Here is a 16,598-nt window from a genome sequence, read left to right as displayed (position 1 = left end):
TTTAGGTGGTCCTGTTGGAAAGCGGTGACCGAGCGAAGGACTTGGCTCTTGGTCTTGGCACCGCGTGTGAGCCCAGTCTGCATTTCACGGGGCAAACCAGGGTGATCACAGGGCCTCTTGAGACAGGTTGCTTGGAAAATTGTGATGGAAAGTGGACTTTGTAGTCCCGTGGGTTGGCCCGGTGTTCCCAGGACCCAGCTAGAGCAGGCTGGCACGGGGTTTGGAACCTGGCCAGGCTCAGCTGCCATACACCTCCCTTTATTTTGGGAGGAGGACGGTGGTGGAGCTCCTGCTAACTCGTACTAACTCCAGATGCACAGAAACTGGGCCTCTGAAAGGAAAGCAGGGAAGGAACCCAACCTGCCCTCAGGCTTTAATTGCAAGTCTTGGATCTCCGACCAAAACCCCTGCCCAGAGATTCCCCCCTGAGCTTGTGGAAGCCACAGACGAAGCCAGATGATTCCCTTCTGTCCTGTTGAAATGACACTTGTGATTTCTCTAGCACCAATCCGCTCGCTGCGAAACTGCACAGCATTATCGCAGATGAAGCATTTGAGTTTTACTGTAGCCAGTGCCACAAACAAATCAACCGCCTTGAGGATCTTTCTGCTCGCCTGAATGATCTTGAAATGAATAGGTAATTGGTCTCGTGCATGGCAATGTCCGTCTTGGGAATGGTGCTGGGGAAGGGAAGACTCTCATTGTCTCTGCTGATGTGGGGCTGGATTCCCGTTGGCAGAAGGGGGTGAATTTCACTGAGCGGGGGGGCCAAATCTGTGCTAACATCGTGGAGGGTGAGCAGGAGTTTGCTTTAATCTGAGCCCTGGAAGCTAACAGACAATGGGAATCTTCCCTTCCGCTCTGCTCAGCCTCTTTGCATGGCCTGTGCAGTGTCAGGTGGATGCGTTACCGCGCCCCGCTGCTTACACGGGGAGCTGGAGCCCTGGGCTGGCCGGGCACGGTGTTTTGTGTCACCAGGGGAATCAGTGGCAGCGTGGAGAAGCCCCTGAGGGCTGGAATCTGGAGGGGCAGCTGCTGCCCTTCCTCCTGGGGCAGTGGGGACCCGAGCGCAGCGCTGTGCTCGCCGCTTGGGGCTCTCCTCTAGGCGCTCGCTTTGCGGCCCTACAAACTCATTTCACCCCCTGGTGTCACTCCTACCACCCCCAGCCCAGAAGGGGGGATAAATGCCTTTCTTAGGAGCTCCACAGGTTCTTGAGGGCACATTTGGGGGTCAGCCAGCTGGCCTTGCTGACCTGGCAGGTCAGGAGGGATGCCTGGTGTTGTTTGTTCTGGCCTGTTTGCGGTCCACAAGGGGGGAAGGATCGCAGGACTGATGATAATGATAATTCTGCTCATCTCCAGTGTGCTCCTTCAAGCCTGGTTTTTGGTCATGGTCTTGGTCTGTGTCCTCTACAGGGACAGTGTGACACGAGGGCCCTCCTGGGCTGCAGCCGTGGGAAGAGACCTGGAAAACAAACAGGAGCTTGGCCTTGAATTTTTAGTGCCAAAAGTACTTCTCTCCCCTCTTTCTCAGGCGAACAGTTGCTGTTAGAAATCCCCCAGGGGAAGGCTCTGAGGGTTCGAGATGTGGCTCAGGTGAAGCAGGAAAACACTCGACTTGCCCAGGTGCACCAGTGGCCCCGCTCCATTTCGGGTTTTCTCCACCAAATTCACCTGCAGGGCTGAAATACCCGCTCTGAGCCTCCTGGCGTGGAGGCTTCCCCCCGCCACGGTGTCTCTATAGGAATTCTGTAGGTTTTGGTGTAGGTCTGGTTCCCCCACCTGGGCTCAGGGTTTCCCACGCACAGGTTTGCTGTTGCTGGAAGCGTTGCCCTGCTTGCCAGCGTGAGCAGCACGACGAGACTGAAGCACAAGACAGCGTTCCTGGAGGGCTACAGACCACTGGGATCACTTTCTGGAGGTGCAATGGAGATTGCACAGCAGGTCGGGAGCTCCTCGGTCACCAGGAGAGAGCCACCAGGGAACTGGGCCTGTCCTGCAGGGCGAGCGGGTGAGAGGTGGCCCTGTGGAGCACTCAGGAGGCGATGGGACCTGCTCCTGGCTCCCACGAGCAATGAGAAGCCCACGAGTGCCAGACCTTGGGTGAAGTGAGGAGCGAGGTGTGGGCTCTGGGGACTCATCCTGAGGACGGCCACGCTCCAGGGGTGCAGCCCAGCCACCCTGTAACAGCCTCGCTCCTAAAGGCTTTGGGTGCATATTGAGAGTTTGGGGTACATACGCCGAGAGTTCATCCCCTGGAAGAAGCGGGGAGCCAGGCCAGCGCTGGAAATCCCGGGGGCAGTCAGTATTTGCTGTGCTGCAGTACCCCAAATCCGACTGCAGCCTGGTCCCGGCGGCAGGGCGCTGCTGCCCGAGCCTGCAGCACAGGAGCCCGGGGCCGAAACCTGCAGGGAGCTCGGGACGAGCCAGATTCCTGCAAGCGTGTTGTGGTTGAGTGCCCTTGAAGGCAAGTTTGCACGTCTCATCCCCTCCTGAGAGACCCGCAGGTGCCGGCGCTGCTTTCCGACAAGCCGTTAGCGGAGACAAACCCCGATCCTCCCCGCGGCGCCAGGGGCGGACGTGACTTTGTGCATTTGCTGGCAAACGCGGGGGCCTGGCCTCTCCCCGGCCCCGTGCGTGCTGTGTCCTTGAGGCCTGGCCAGCGTTGCTGCTCCTGCAGCCTGCGCCAGGAGGATGCACGTCTGACACAGCCACGGGTAGCCCTGACAACAACCCGCGGCCAGTCGTTGCTTCCCAGGAGCTGTAATTTATTTTTTTTTAATTTTTTTTTTTGAAAGAAAGAAAATCGCCCTGCACTATTTTTAATTCCTCCTTCGAAGAACTCGTGTCACGGCTGCAGCTCGAGGCAGAAACGAACTCCCCACTGATTTTTCCTTAAACTGAGCTAAGCACCGGGGAATGCAGCTGCTGCATCCCCCCCTCAGCCGGAGCTCTGCTCGCTGCCACCCTTCAGCTGTGATTTGGTGCCAGCGCCGTGTCCCGGTGGCATCTGTTGGACACCGGCGTGTGGCAGGAGCCTCGGCTGGAAAAGGGTCATACAGGGCCATGCTGCCTGCTCGGAGCTGTGCTGGGTTTCCACTAAACCCCAACCTCTGTGCGGTGGTGGCAGCTGGCTGGGGTGTGCCCAGCGAGTGCTGGTCTCTGGTGGGGGTTATCCAGGCGAGGAGAGCTTGTGCCCGTCCCCGGGGACTGGGAAAATGCCTGTGCCTGAAATCCAGACAGGGCCACGATCAGCAGATCCCCGAGCTGCGAGTAGGCAGCAGTCCTGCGGTGATCCGACACCAAATATAGCTCGGCGAGAATAGTCCCGGAGCGGCACAAAACCGGCAGCGTGCAAAACGAGGGAAATGGCGATTTGGGGGCGAGAGGCGCAGCCCCTCGTGGCAGCCGGGTAGGCACCGGGAGGGCACCGGGAGGGCACCGGGGGTGCTCGGGCTCTGCGAGGGTGGCGGCGCTGGCCGAGACCCACCAAACTCCCTGCTATTCTTAGCACCTGCCCCGGGGCTCAGCTTTCAGGACGGGGATCGGGCAGCGAGAGGATGGTGTCGCTGGTGGCGGTGAGGGTCCGGCGGCGGGCTGGGCTCGGTTCGGTTCCTCGCCTGCCTCCTGGCGCGGGCGGCGGGGCCGTGCGTGCCGCTGCGAGGGCGAAGGATGTGCCCCGCAGTGTCTGCAGCTTCCTGTTTGCCTTGCCTCTCCGCTGTCAGCTTTCCTAAAACCTTTTCCTGTTTTTTGTTCGTTTTGCAGCCCAAATAAAAGACTCTCCAGCAAGAAAGTGGCAAGGTAAGCTCGTGCTCGTGCTGCTGCCTCAGTGGGAAGGGTGCCTGCGCTAGCTGCCAGGCCCGCAGAAGGAAGGCTGTCCCAATAACCTTGCCTTCTGCTCAGGGCAAGCCTCGGGGCTTGGTTTTGCTGGAGCAGCCCTCCCTGCTCAGCCGGTCGGGAGCTTTGGGGAGTTGTGGGGGCAGCCGCAGGTAACCCCACTGCTGGGGTTTAATGTTGGGTTGTTCTTCCCTGCGGGACTGCCCAGGGCTTGCTCGTGTGCTGCCAGCTGCCTTCCCTGGTGGATATTTGGGTATTCTTACCCTGCCTGTGCAGGAAGAGCTGCAGCGTGCTGTGAGTCTTAGGGCAGAGGCTCCATCCCGTCCCGATGAACCCTGGTGTTCCTCTCTCCTCCTGGCCTCACTGTCCCACCTGTACCCGTGTCGTCCTACTCACAGCCAGATGCTGGGGCTCACCTCCCCTGCCTGGTCTCCTGCAGTCCCTGACTTTGCTCTTTGCTCCTTTCCAGGCAGGGCAGAGGCACTGCAGAGGAACAGGAGGCTCCTTTGGATGGAGCAGGAGCCACCATGCTCCCTCTGGAAGCACAAATGTGGGCAGCCCCATGCCCCAGTGCTTGGGGTGCACCCAACCGAGGGGCTCAGGAGCTTCCCTGAACCCCTTTGTCCCACATTCCCCTTCCCAATTTTTCCTGTGGTCAGCAGTCTCTCCTCCCGGAAAGGAAGCGCGTCTTTGATACTAAATTTCCTCCTTCCACTCATCTCACTTTCGAGATCTTTGTGAAAAACAGGGGCAGGAAAGAATGCTGAAGGGAGCAGCCTGTCCCCGGGTTTCCTGTTTCAGGACTAGCTTTTGTCCCCTGGCTGGCAGAAATCATTTGGGGAGGGTTTGAGTTAAACTCCTGGGAACGGGGACGCCCCATCCACCCTGGCCGAGACTTCGTGGGTTGAGCTGCAGGGCCGGGGCCAGGCTGGGTTCCCTGGGACCCGTGGGCATGGGCCAGTGGTGGTTGCTTGGAGAGCAGTCAGGGTTAGGTTGTGGTAGTGACAGAGAAGAGCCAGGTCCTGAAGATCAGCCCAAAGGGTGCTTTTGGAGGCAGATACTGTAATTAAAACATAACATTTGCTCCTTGTAGATTGATTTCATTTTGGTGAGGGCTCTTTCCCTGACTTTTGTTATCCGGGTTCTGCGTGTGCCAAGAAATCTCAGCTGCTTAGGCCCTGTTGCGCTTGGCATGATTCAAATGACAAATGTGCCCGAGACTTCAGCATCTAAATATATACCAGGGTGAGGAGGCAAAATAAGCCTGGTACTCAGCTGCGGTCTCTTCTGTAAATGCCAGTTATGCTTCATGAATATTTGCATGAGCATATTGTGTAGCGGGGTGAATTTCAGAGCCCAGCTGACAAAACTCATTGGATAATTTAGGTTCAGAGAGGCCTCTGTGCTTCTCTCATTCGCCTCCTGCTCAAAGCAGTGCTGGCTTCGAAGTAGCTCGGCTTGCTCATCGGGGGGTAGCGGGAGAGCAGAGCACCCGTGAGACAGGGAAACAGGGAAAGGCCCCTCTCCCTTTTCGGGGACACTGTCGGGGTCCCAGCCCCATCTCCATCACCCAGCTTGAGCGAGCTGAGCCTGTTACTGGCAGTCCTTGGGCATCCACAAGAAGCGGCCGTTCCCCAGTAGGGAACCAGTTCAGGCATTTGCGAGCACAGACTGCGGTGTAAGGCACGTTGGTGCCAGTGTAGGAAGCTCTAGGAACGGGATTTTGCTGGGAACATCGATGGTTTTCTCCAGGCAGCCTGGTCAGGGCTCCCAGAGCTGGAGTATAACGACCCCTCGCTGTGGCCATAGCTGCTGCTGGTGCCCTGGAGCTAATCAGCAGCGATAGCACGGCAATTAAAGGCAAGTCAGCCCCTCCACGCGGCATCCTGGGCAGTGTCCTTTGGCTTGGCACGAAGCCATGGACACCGGTGTCGCAAGGCCTTGCTAATGATTAGCTTGCTCTCGGCTGCAGCAGCGGTGGGCTGGGTGGGTTTTTTCCCCATTTCCCTCCCCTTCCACCCACTGCCCCAACTCGTCCACCCTACCAGCGGCAAGAACCGAGCTCCCCTTCCTTCGCTGGGGAGCGCACGGCCTCCGTATGTTCAGAAAGAAAGAAATTGGGCCGGGGGAGCTCTTATCTCCCGTTCCAAAGAGCGAGAGCGGGTGATCGCGGAGTGAAGTCCCAGCAGCATGTGTCCACGTCTGCACGCCGCTCGCAGGGCGCGTTCCTTCGGCCGGTAAGCACCGAGGTGCTTGGGCTGCTTCGCCCCTTTAGCTTGCCGTGGTGCCGAGGGACACTGCTCTGTGAGGGCCACGGCAGGAGGTGGCAGCTGAGGAGGAGAGATTGGGGCCCGGACCCTGCGGTGTAGCGGTGCTTGTCGCCTGGAATTGAATTGCTATGTTCGCCCTAATGTTCGTGTTCCTGGGGGTCGGGGTGGCTTTTCTCTGCTACAGGCAGCTGCATCAGACCAGCGCGCTGTCCGTGGGGGCGATGGAGGAGTCGTACCGGGACACGCTGGAGTGCACGGAGGAGGACATCACGGACAAGGTAGGAGCAGGGGCGTCCGTGCCATCCCGCAGCGGGTCGGGGGCGGCTCGCCGTGCTACGAAATGCCCTGCCAAGGGCTGCAGCAGAGCTCCTCTGGGTGTGTAGCTGCCCTGGGGAAGGCTGGTGGGACGTGGGCAGCCCTCTGAATCGAGAGGGTGCGAACCGAGAGGTCTCTGAGTCAAGCTGCAGAGCTCCTGTGCTGAGCGAGGAGCTCCAGCTGCTGCCTGCTCCCCGGGGACGGCGTGCTGCCCGCCTGCAGGTGGTGGTGGCACCTCCTGGTGCTGCTGTGCCTGCTGAGGGCTGGCTGTTTGCAGAGGGTTTTCACTTCTGCTTCATGTTTTGGGATGAGATGTCGTCCACATCTGCTTCTCCAGGACGAGCAAAGTCCCCCAGTGGGAAACGAGGGCGTCCTTCCCTCGGCCTCGTCCTGCCGCGAGGACACAAAGCCGACCTTGTGTCGGGCCGGTGGGGTCGTCCCGGGTGTTGTGAGCTGGGGATTGCGGGGCAGGAGGACAAGAAAGCTTTTGTTTGAACACCAGGAGCTAAAAATAGGTAGAGGAAGGATGGAAAGTTAGAGATGAGTGAGCTGGGGCTTGTGTAAATGTTTGCTGCAGTAATGAAACTCTTTCAAAATAGCTCCTTAATTCTGCAGCCGTGAATAGAGACCTGCGTGGAGCAGCGTGTGAAAGACAAACCTGTGTGTTAGGCTGCACTCTGGTATAATTATAATGCATAAAAGGCCTTTAAAAAACAAATTAACATTTTTCCAAGTCTGAAAGTTGAATACAACGCCGCAGACCTCACGTTCCTAAACAGTCTCCAGCCGTCTGGCTAGGAAAGCTGCCCCAGTGCTTCTAGTAAAGTCCTTGTCTCTGCGTGCTGCTCTTTTGTAATACACTCAGGTCTCCTTGGCCCTTCTTCACCCACTGATGGGAGTCCTACAGCTCAGGTTTCGTAGACGTGCTCCCAGTTCCTTTGTGGTTTGGGACTCTGTGTGGGGGTGCGAGTGGGACTTGGGGACCACAAGTAAGTGGAAACACAGAGAGGGCTGAAATATGCCAGGTACGGGGAGAAAACGCTCATCTCTGCCCCCTTCCAGCAGGCAGTGTTGTTTCCCCGTGGCCTCATTTACACTTAGCTGTCCTTTCCTAAGCAGCGGGTGGTTGTTCCCAGCCTCAGGGCTGCACTCCAGCTCAGCGGTGATGCTGCAGAGATCCCGCTGGGTCTTTCCCTCTGGACATTCAGTATCTTGTTGTGAAGAAAGGAAACAGTGAAGCGTTGGGCCCCGTACTTCTACTCGGGAGACACGAGACACTCAGAAACCAGAGCGTAAAAGGATGTTTTGAACAAAGGCACGGCTCCCTGCTTCCAGTGGCAGCCGTCCCCGTTCAGGTGGCTCAGCCAGGTCCGAGCTCCAGCGAGGGCTCCTGCAGCGAGGGTCGCTTTGTGGGGTGGAGAGCGGGGTGCGGGCTGACCCTTGCCTCTCCCATGTCCCCAGGTTGTCTTTCTGGAGAAGCGGGTGACAGAGCTGGAAAAGGACACAGCTGCCAACGGCGAGCAGCACAGCCGCCTCAAGCAGGAGAACCTGCAGCTCGTGCACAGGTAAGGAGCCCAGTTCGGAGCCTGGTTCATGCCACCCCTTGCTCAGCAGGAGGGGCTCTTGTGCGGGATGGCGTGGTCCCACACGCACTTTTTGGGGCCGCTGGCACATTCCCAGGAGCTCTGTTAATTGCTGGCAGCTCAGCAGGTACAAACGGCCCACCTCTGGCCACGGTGCCAGCTTGCACTCGCTCCTTCGGAGCATGCTGCTTGGGTGCATGTAAACACAGAGCTTTGTAGGTCTGTTTCCACATGTCCACCCTTAACGCTGCCTGCAGAGCCCCAGAGGTTGGCTCAGGGAGGCTCGTGGCTCCCAGCCAGCCTCAGCCCTGCTGCTTTCGGATCCTGGCTGCAGCACAGCCCCTTCGGATCCCGTTTTAAGTAATCGCTGTCCTTACGGATCTGGCAGGCTTCTCTCTTCCAGCAGTGTATTTACACTCCCAGATAAACCCAGCAGGAGTTATCTATAGGGCTGTAAGGCTGTTAAGTAATGATTGTGTCATGGAACCGAGCGTTCAAACAAAGGTTTCTCTAAGCCGTGATAAACTTTGCGGCGAGGGGAACGCTTTCACTTCAGCGGCTTGGCCCAGAAGTGTCAGTCGGCTTTTAATCACGTAAAGCCCTCTGTGTACTCCTTGCTGCTTCAAGAACGGCTTCATCTGGCAAAAGCCTGCCTGTGCAAAGCGATTACATAAAGCAGAGCAAAGCAGCCTCCCAGCAAGCCGGGGTGAGGAGCTCCACGGAGGCTGGGGCTGCCTCTGCCCGCTCCTCTGCCCGCACGAGCAAGCACAGCTGCTGCCCCAAAGCGTGCCACGGTTGTGGGACTGTGTGGAAATCCCCGTTGTGCTGGCACACAGAGGTTTGATCTGCAGAGCCTGTATTTTTAGGGCTGGGGACATAAGAGTGTGAAAAGGAAGAGGGTTAAGGGACGAGGTTCCCATTCAGTAGCTTGTTCCCGGTGGTGCCGTGCCTGAGACCCGCAGGGTGTGTTACAAAATGATTGCTGTGCTTTCACCCTCATCCTCTTCTTGCTGTCTCCCCCCTTATAAAAAGGTTGTGATGCAGCCTGGAGAGGTAGAAAAATAGATGGACACATCTACCAGCATGTGCCACCCAGTTTATTTTACTTTAATACCATGTTTAATGCCTCTCCCTCCTCTCCGCAGAGCCAACGCTCTCGAGGAACAGCTGAAGGAGCAGGAGCTGAGAGCTGACCAGACACTCCTGGAGGAGATCAAGAAGCAGAGGGAGATGCTGAGCAAAATGGAGAGGGAGAAGAGCATTGAGATTGAGAACCTGCAGGCCAGGTGGGGCTGGGGCAGGGCTGGGTGGCAGCAGGTCTCCTGGACCCGCACGGCCGCTGGTGTCTGTGGGGAGACAGAGGGTGGCAGAGGGTGACCTGAGCTTGGCTAAAGGTGTGGCTAAAGTCAATATAAACCCTGAGGTTTGGCTGTTTCTCCTTCCTTACCTTTGTCCCAAAGTCAGGCCCCTCCATGAACCTGGCCTCAGACTTATTTGGGTTTCCCTGATGCAGTTTAGTCTAGCTCGTGTTCTCCTTCCCTGGACCTGCCCCGCAGTGCACGAACGCAGATGTTGTTTGTTAGCACTTCTTCACATGAAAGACCCGAGGAACTCTGTTTGATGCTCAGACCTGAGTTGCGTCTTGGAAACAAGCAAATGTCTGATCCTGCTCCCAGAAGCTGCAGGGGTTACGGACCTGGGCAGGCGCAGGTCGAGAGGGAAGGCAGAGCTCTCCCCGGTGAGAAAGGAGCAGGTAGTGCAGCACGAGTGGGTCATGGCTGCAGGCTGCTTGGAGGAGCAGGAGGGTACTGGGGCACAGCGAGACCCCATCGTGAGAGGGAAGAGTGGTGACACAGGTGGTGTCCTGGACCCCTAGGGTTCGTACAGCCTCGTGGCTTCCCAAGGAAAGAGTAGCATGGGAGACAGTTCCATGTATTTGGCAGGTTTTTTCTGATGGGGCATTTTTTTCTGGTTTTCCAGAACAATTATTGCTATTGCTTGTGGTGAATGAAAAATTACTGAACTTCACTTTATTTTTTTTTTTAATTGGGGTTGTGGTAGGACAGTTACCATGTCATGGGGATGGGATGTTACTTTACTGGGAGAATGCAAAGCTGAAGCCCTGTCTGAGCCCCTGCTCTGACTGCCCAGGCAGTATTTGCTTTCTGGTGCCCAGTGCTGAGATTTGCCCACGGACACCGATGAAGCCTTTGGGCTAAAGAATCATATTGAACCTAGTTGAGGAGAGCACGGCACTGGACAAAAGACTTGCCTGAAATTGTGTGGATTCCCCCATTTTTCCCTGGGAATGGCAATAGTTGAAATCTCCAGGTTTGCACTGAAGAGATAAATCACTGCTGGCTTGCCTCCAGCAGGTCCTGGTTTGATATTCCTGATAATTTTGCAACCAAGCCTCCTGCACTTGGGCTGTCGGGGTGAATTTCTGACACATCTCCCCGTTGTTGCAGGCTGCAGCTACTGGATGATGAGAACAGCGAGCTGAGGTCCTGTGTCCCGTGTTTAAAAGCCAACATTGAGAGGCTCGAGGAGGTGAGGACGTGTGTGTGTGTGTGGAAGGAGGGTCTCTCCGCCCTCCGTGCTGGGGCTGCCATCAGAATGTGGCAGCATCGCTCTGTGCTGGCCTCTCTGGCTAAAAACCTGGGATTAAAACCCTGCAGAGCCTCTCCTTGTGACAGCAGCAGAGCCTCAGCCCTGGTGGGGCTGCTTCGGAAGGGACTCGTGCCCTCTGCTGGAGGCTCGTCCCCAGCCCTGCAGAGGGGCCGGGGCAGTCCAAGGGGGAAGAGGAGCTGGCATGCTTTATCTGCTTCCTGCCCGGCAGATACACCGTCAGCAGGAGCTGTGTGCTGAGTCTTCAAAGCCCTGCCTTATCTCCCAGACCCTCACCCCTGCTCAGGCTCAAGGCCGTGCATCTGCAGCCAGGGCGGAGGCTGCCCGAGGGGCTGCAGCCTCCCCAGGGCTGGCTTTGGGAGGGAGCCTGGGTTAGGGGTCCCACAGCAGGCCCAAAAGTCACGTCGTGTTTCTGCTCAAGTCTGTGGTGCATTTAAGATTAAAACTGAAGTGAAATCAAAGCTCTCTGCCCGGCTGAAGGCCTCCAGGATTTCATCCGTTTGCAGTCCGTGAGCCTGCAGGGCATCGCTGCGGCTCAGCCTCCACCCGAAATGGCCAAGGCGAAGCTGCCTTCGTCTGCCACGGCCGTGTAAACACGGTGCACTGAGGCCGGGGATGGGAGAACCGCCGTGGGTCTGGGGATGAATTTCTTGCCTAGGTGTGTCCAGCCATGCGAGGGTTGTTTTGATCCTTAATCCCTCTGCAGAGCAGCGCGGCTTTTCTCCGCAGTTAAATGTGATTAAGCAGCGGTGAGAGGCGCAGTTGCTGCCCCTCCCTGCCGAGGAGAGAAGCCCTGCTGACGGACTGCTGTCTTGTTTGGTGCCAGAAATCCGGATTTTGTTGTCGGTGCTGCATTCCTGCTTGCGCGCTGCCTTCGGTGCTGTGCTGTGCAGCACTGGGGCACCCCAGCCAAAACCTCCCTCACGGGGAGAGCCGGGCTGGAAGCCTGGGGTGAATTGGTCACAGGAAGAGAGGAGCTGCTGTACAGGGAGGCATCCTGCGCAGGGCTGTTGTCACCAGCAGGTGACAAACTTCCCACACCACCTCCAGCCCCAGCCGAGGCAAGCTGGGCTGCGCGTTGGTTTTACTGCCTGGTGGAATTGGTCACGTTCAGGTGTGGGTCAGTCCCCAGTTAAGTTCTTTGCTGTCTGAAAAATGGAATGAGGTTCCCCTCAGTGGCATAAGATCCTGGATTTCTGGCTGTTCTGCAGTTCAGACCTAAGGAGCCCAGGGTCTCTCATTGCCCCATAGCCCCCGTTGAGCCGTGTCCCACCCTGGCATGGCGCTGCCCCAGCGCAGGGACCTCACTGTGTGGTGATCCTAGGAGCACTGCTTTAATCTGTGGCTCTTCTTGAAGCACTCGTGCTCTGCAGCCCTCAGACAGCAAACGAGGTGGCAGCAGGCAAGGGGAGCATCCCCGCGGGGCTGGGTGCGCCGGGCCCTGGGGCGAGCGGGACGAGCCCTGGCAGCCGGGCTCTGCCTCACAGCCCCGCGTGTCGCTGCAGGAGAAGCAGAAGCTGCTGGATGAGATCGAAGACCTCACCGTGCAGCTCACGGAGGAGCAGGAGAACAAGAGGAAGATGGGGGACAAGCTGAGCCAGGAGAGACACCAGTTTCAGAAGGAGAAGGAGTCGACCCAGGAGGTGAGTAGAGTTTCGTTGCCTGCTGCAGCCCTTCCCGTTAGTCCCCCCCGAGACAGGGGGTGTTACAGGGGAGCTGGGGGTGTTACAGGGGAGCTGGCTTCAGCAGCCTCTCCAGAACCAGCTGTAACTATTTGTAAAGCGTTGGGTCCTGCCTGCATGGAGAAAGGTAGTGCAGCAGCTTAACTGTGTGACATTTGTCACTTTTGCCTCCGTGAAAATTCAACCGAGCATGTTTGCCTGCATCCACAAATCCGTTTGGGCTGTGCCAGGCTGATCAGTTGGCCTCCTGCACCCAGGGAGCTGTGGCAGCAGCACATGGAACCAGCAAAGGGGAGGAGAAGGGTGCAGGGCTGCCTGGGGGAGAGCTCCCAGCTCGTCTGTGCTCGGGGGCAGAGATGGGGCCCTCCCTCACCTCCGTCCAGGTATCTGCTTGGCAGTTCCAGCTGGAGGCTCCAACAGTGCTTGCTGTTCTGGTAGGAAAGGAGCTTTGGGGCTCAGAGTGGAAATTGGGGAAATTTTGGTGTTGCCGAGAGCGCTCGGGTGAGGTGGGGATTCACGGCACTGCCCGTGGCAGCAGGGGGTAGCTGTTGGAGCAGCTCTGTCTCCTGCTGCAGAGCCCGAAGGGGAAGCTGAGTGCCCCCAGGCAGTCTGTTAGCCCTGCTGCAGCCGTCGGGGGGTAGCTGCAGCTGGCAGACAGCCCCTGTGTCACAGCAGCCGCATCCCACACGAGCTGTCGGACCCGCAGAGGACGCAGCACTCAGCTGTCCCCTTCCTTTGCGCCGCAGCTCATTGAGGACCTCAGGAAGCAGCTCGAGCACTTGCAGCTCTTCAAGCTGGAAGCTGAGCAGCGGCGAGGCAGGAGCAGCAGCATGGGGCTCCAGGAGTACAACAGCAGGACGCGGGAGACGGAGCTGGAGCAAGAGATCAAGCAGCTCAAGCAGGTGCGGGCAGCTGGGCAGGGAGGGAGGCGCCTCGGCTGCGTGGTGTGCACGAGGGGATGACAGTTCCTCGACAGAGCGAGGGGTGCCTGGCTCCTCGCTTGCTGGATGCTCCCCTCTGAGGAGCTGGCCGTGGATCCAGCATCCTGCTGCTTCTTGCCCTGCTCTGGGACAGGAGAGGTGGGATCCTTCCTCTGAAGGACACCCTTTGTATGCAAGAACCCCTCTACGCTGTGTCCCCTGGATCTGCTCAGGACATTTCATGTTTCCAAAGGTTTTCCAGGCTCTCCTGAGCCAGAGCCAGGAGACCGTGTGCTGCTCCTGGCATTCTGGGAGCTGCTGGCTTCGAGGACAGCCCCTGCCTTCCCCAGATGTGTGGTGGGGGTCAAACGGGACTGCTTTGGGGCAGCACACGGTGTCTGATACCTGTTCTGCTATATCAGATACCATATCAGATACCTGATCCGATGTCTGTTGCGAACAGGATAACAGGAACCTGAAGGAGCAGAACGACGAGCTGAATGGGCAGATCATTAACTTGAGCATCCAGGGAGCCAAGAACCTCTTCTCAGCCTCCTTCTCTGAATCCCTGGCAGCCGAGATCAGCTCGGTCTCCAGAGACGAGGTAGGTGCCGCCGGGAGCTGCTTTGCTCAAACTGCATCTTCCCAGGGTGGCTGGGGCTTCTCCTCCCCTCTCAGCCTGGCAGGAGCCGATGTGGCGGTGCCTGTGGTTCTGCTCACTCCTCATATCCACCTGAAAGCTGTCAGGAGCAAAGAAATACACATGCAACAATTTAAAGAGCGTTTGGGACTTGCCCTGCCTGCCAGCCCTCGTTCCTGGGAGCCGGGGAAGCTGCTCCCTTCCAATCTGCTGATGCTGGCAGCGCCACTTTGCCTTCCTCTCCTGGGACGCAGCAGCAGGCACGGGGTGTGCCTGGCTGTCTGTAGGTGTCCCAAAAGCCCAGGCAGCTGGGACATCTACCATGGAGAGCCTGGATCTTCACTTCTGTGGCACATGCTGTCCCTGCTCCAGTGGCTGCACCCAGACACCGGTGGGAGAGCCCACACAAGTGCCAGAATTCAATCTTTTGAACCCTGAGCCCTGGGGGCAGCCCCAGAGAAACGAGCACGTCTGCCAGGGGCCTCTGTTTTTTTGGCCAAGCCCCACGTGCAGGGTTTGGGGAGCCTGGGAGCATCCATCAGGGAGAATCCTTGGAGGGAGGGGTGGAAAAGAAGGGGGAACCTTCTGCCTGATGTCTGCTCCAGGGCAAGGAACCCTGCTGCTGTCCCAGGGCGGCGGTGACCGCTTCTCCCTTTCTCTCTCCCCCTCGCAGCTCATGGAAGCGATTCAAAAGCAAGAGGAGATCAACTTCCGCCTGCAGGACTACATCGACAGGATCATCGTGGCCATCATGGAGACAAACCCCTCCATCCTGGAAGTGAAGTAAGGGCGGCCGAGAGCCGCGGGCTGTGCACTCTTCGATGGGTGTGGATTTGGTGCTCTGAGAGGAGAAAGAGGGACTTGAAACGTCTTTGCTCTGGATGAAGGCACAAGGAAGCATCGCGTCGGGTTCGGGGGGTGAGCCAGCCAGCGGACCGGGGAAACAGAAACCCAGCAGCAAGGCTTTGTGGTCTGACTCCGTTATTTTGAGACCCTCACGGCTTCGAGGGGTGAAAGGGAACCTGGAGAAGAAGTACAGGCAACGGACAGCCGCGAGGAGGACCTGTCCCAGCCCCGCTACCAGCAGAGCTGGCCGGCGGCTGCGCCTGGTGGGAACTGTCCCGAGGGCGGTGGCAGACCCTCTGACACACGGGGCCGACACCAGGGTGTGAGGAGGGGGCTCCTCCAAACTTGCAGGGTCACGGGATGGAGAAGGAAGCGCTGGAGCTGACGTTTTCCCTTGCTGCCCTGTCCAGCCCAAGTATCTGCTTTGCCAAAGTGTCCGTGACACACTCACTCACTGGGGCAGATCTGGGAAAGAGGCAAACTTGTCCTGGACTTGTAGATTTATTTTTTTTTTTTAAATTAACTTAATGCAAATGTCCTCATCCAGCTGGTGCAGTTAATCCTTGCCCTGCTGCTTTCGCTTGGGAACGGGTCGCGTGCAGAGAGCTGGCTGCTCGCTCGCTCGCCGGTGGCAGAAAGAGGCAGGGGAGCGGCCGTCCTTGGCGCAGGGCGTGAGTGCAGCTTGTCACCTGCCTCCTTATTTATTTTTGCTGTCTGTGGCTCTCTTTCCTCTGCTCTCACGGCCCCGGCGTGCGGCCCGGCAGAGCGACCACCCTCCTCCACGTGCCCGCGTGTCCACCCCAGCTGCGGGCACGGCGGTGCTGCCTGTCCCACCTCCTGGCACCGGGGAAAGGCTGCGACCACCACGCGAGGGCTGAGCTCTCCCCGTGGCCTCCCAGGGGCCCCAGCCCGGAGCAGGGCTCTGCCAGTGATGGTCCTGGAGGGAGAGCCCGCTCCAGCCACCGCTCCTCGCCCTGGGACGAGGCGGCCGCTCCGATTTCTCAGCCCAGCCCGCTTGGTAGAGGGGGTCTCTGGCCAGAGAATAAATCAGCAGCTCCCTGGGAAACAAAAGCCATGTTTACACCGGGCAGCTCTCAGTGCGCAGGCGGCCGTGGCATGGCCGTGGGGAGCAGCCGCTCACCCCCACCTGCTCCTCGCCGCTCCCGGGAGGAGGCAGGCCAGCGGGCTGCCGAGGATCTGCCTTCTGTTAGCACATCGGGCCCGCAGCAGTGCTTATTTCTCCTGCTCGTCAGGGTTTAGAAACGCCAGAGCGGTCCGAAAACAGAAGCCACAGCGATCTCTTGGCCGCTGGTTTGGGGAGAGGGGTCTTCTCCTCCCCAAAATGCTTCCAAGCGTGACAGCGCCGAGCACGCACCGCGGCTCCTCCTGCGCTGGCGTGGTGTTAGAGCAGCCGGCGGTGGGCTTCTCCCCCGGGGCACGCCGAGCCAGGAGCGGTGGCAGACGCCGCAGCCTTAGCCCGGGCCAGGTCCCCGGAGGCTTTTCTGCTCCCCAGAGCCACGTCCCCCCTGCCACCGGCCCCGCGCCGAGCCCTCCTGCGCCTCTTCGCCGAGGACACCGCGCCGTGCCCGGCCCGCGGGAGGAAGCCACGTAATGTACATTTCCAGAGAAGCTTTGGGTGTAAATCAGTGTATACTTGGAGAGGGAAATTTTTCTATCTTGTAGAGTAGGTATTTTTATAGAATGAAGGTTGATCATTTTTTTAATACTTTAAAGAAGAGAGAAATGTATCTGTGTATACACAAAAGCATTATATATATATATATGTATAAATATATAAATATCGGAGATCTGCCTTTCTCGACTTGGGATCACGGATCCCCAGTTAATACAATCGTCTTTTTTCCTGTCGCTCACAA

At 58.2% G+C, this 16,598-nt stretch overlaps 1 protein-coding gene across 1 annotated transcript in view; it reads left to right on the top strand.

Moving 5' to 3' along the window:
- The window catches only part of RAB11FIP3 (RAB11 family interacting protein 3), a gene marked incomplete at its 5' end in the record, with an annotated part of 62,739 nt that extends 47,219 nt beyond the window's left edge, over positions 1 to 15,520 (top strand). The window contains 10 exons of the mRNA XM_084296152.1: positions 503 to 637; positions 3,766 to 3,801; positions 6,292 to 6,385; positions 7,884 to 7,987; positions 9,151 to 9,291; positions 10,474 to 10,555; positions 12,139 to 12,276; positions 13,062 to 13,217; positions 13,699 to 13,839; positions 14,549 to 15,520. Of these exons, the coding sequence (XP_084152278.1) occupies positions 503 to 637; positions 3,766 to 3,801; positions 6,292 to 6,385; positions 7,884 to 7,987; positions 9,151 to 9,291; positions 10,474 to 10,555; positions 12,139 to 12,276; positions 13,062 to 13,217; positions 13,699 to 13,839; positions 14,549 to 14,662 (1,141 nt within the window). The 3' untranslated portion in view covers positions 14,663 to 15,520. The remainder of the gene's footprint in view (positions 1 to 502; positions 638 to 3,765; positions 3,802 to 6,291; positions 6,386 to 7,883; positions 7,988 to 9,150; positions 9,292 to 10,473; positions 10,556 to 12,138; positions 12,277 to 13,061; positions 13,218 to 13,698; positions 13,840 to 14,548) is intronic.
- Positions 15,521 to 16,598: the final 1,078 nt, after the last annotated feature.

Source organism: Netta rufina (assembly GCF_964035555.1).
Source record: "Netta rufina genome assembly, chromosome: 15".
Classification (NCBI taxonomy): domain Eukaryota; kingdom Metazoa; phylum Chordata; class Aves; order Anseriformes; family Anatidae; genus Netta; species Netta rufina.
Note: the sequence above shows the minus strand (reverse complement) of the source record. Positions and strands in the feature narration are given on the sequence as shown.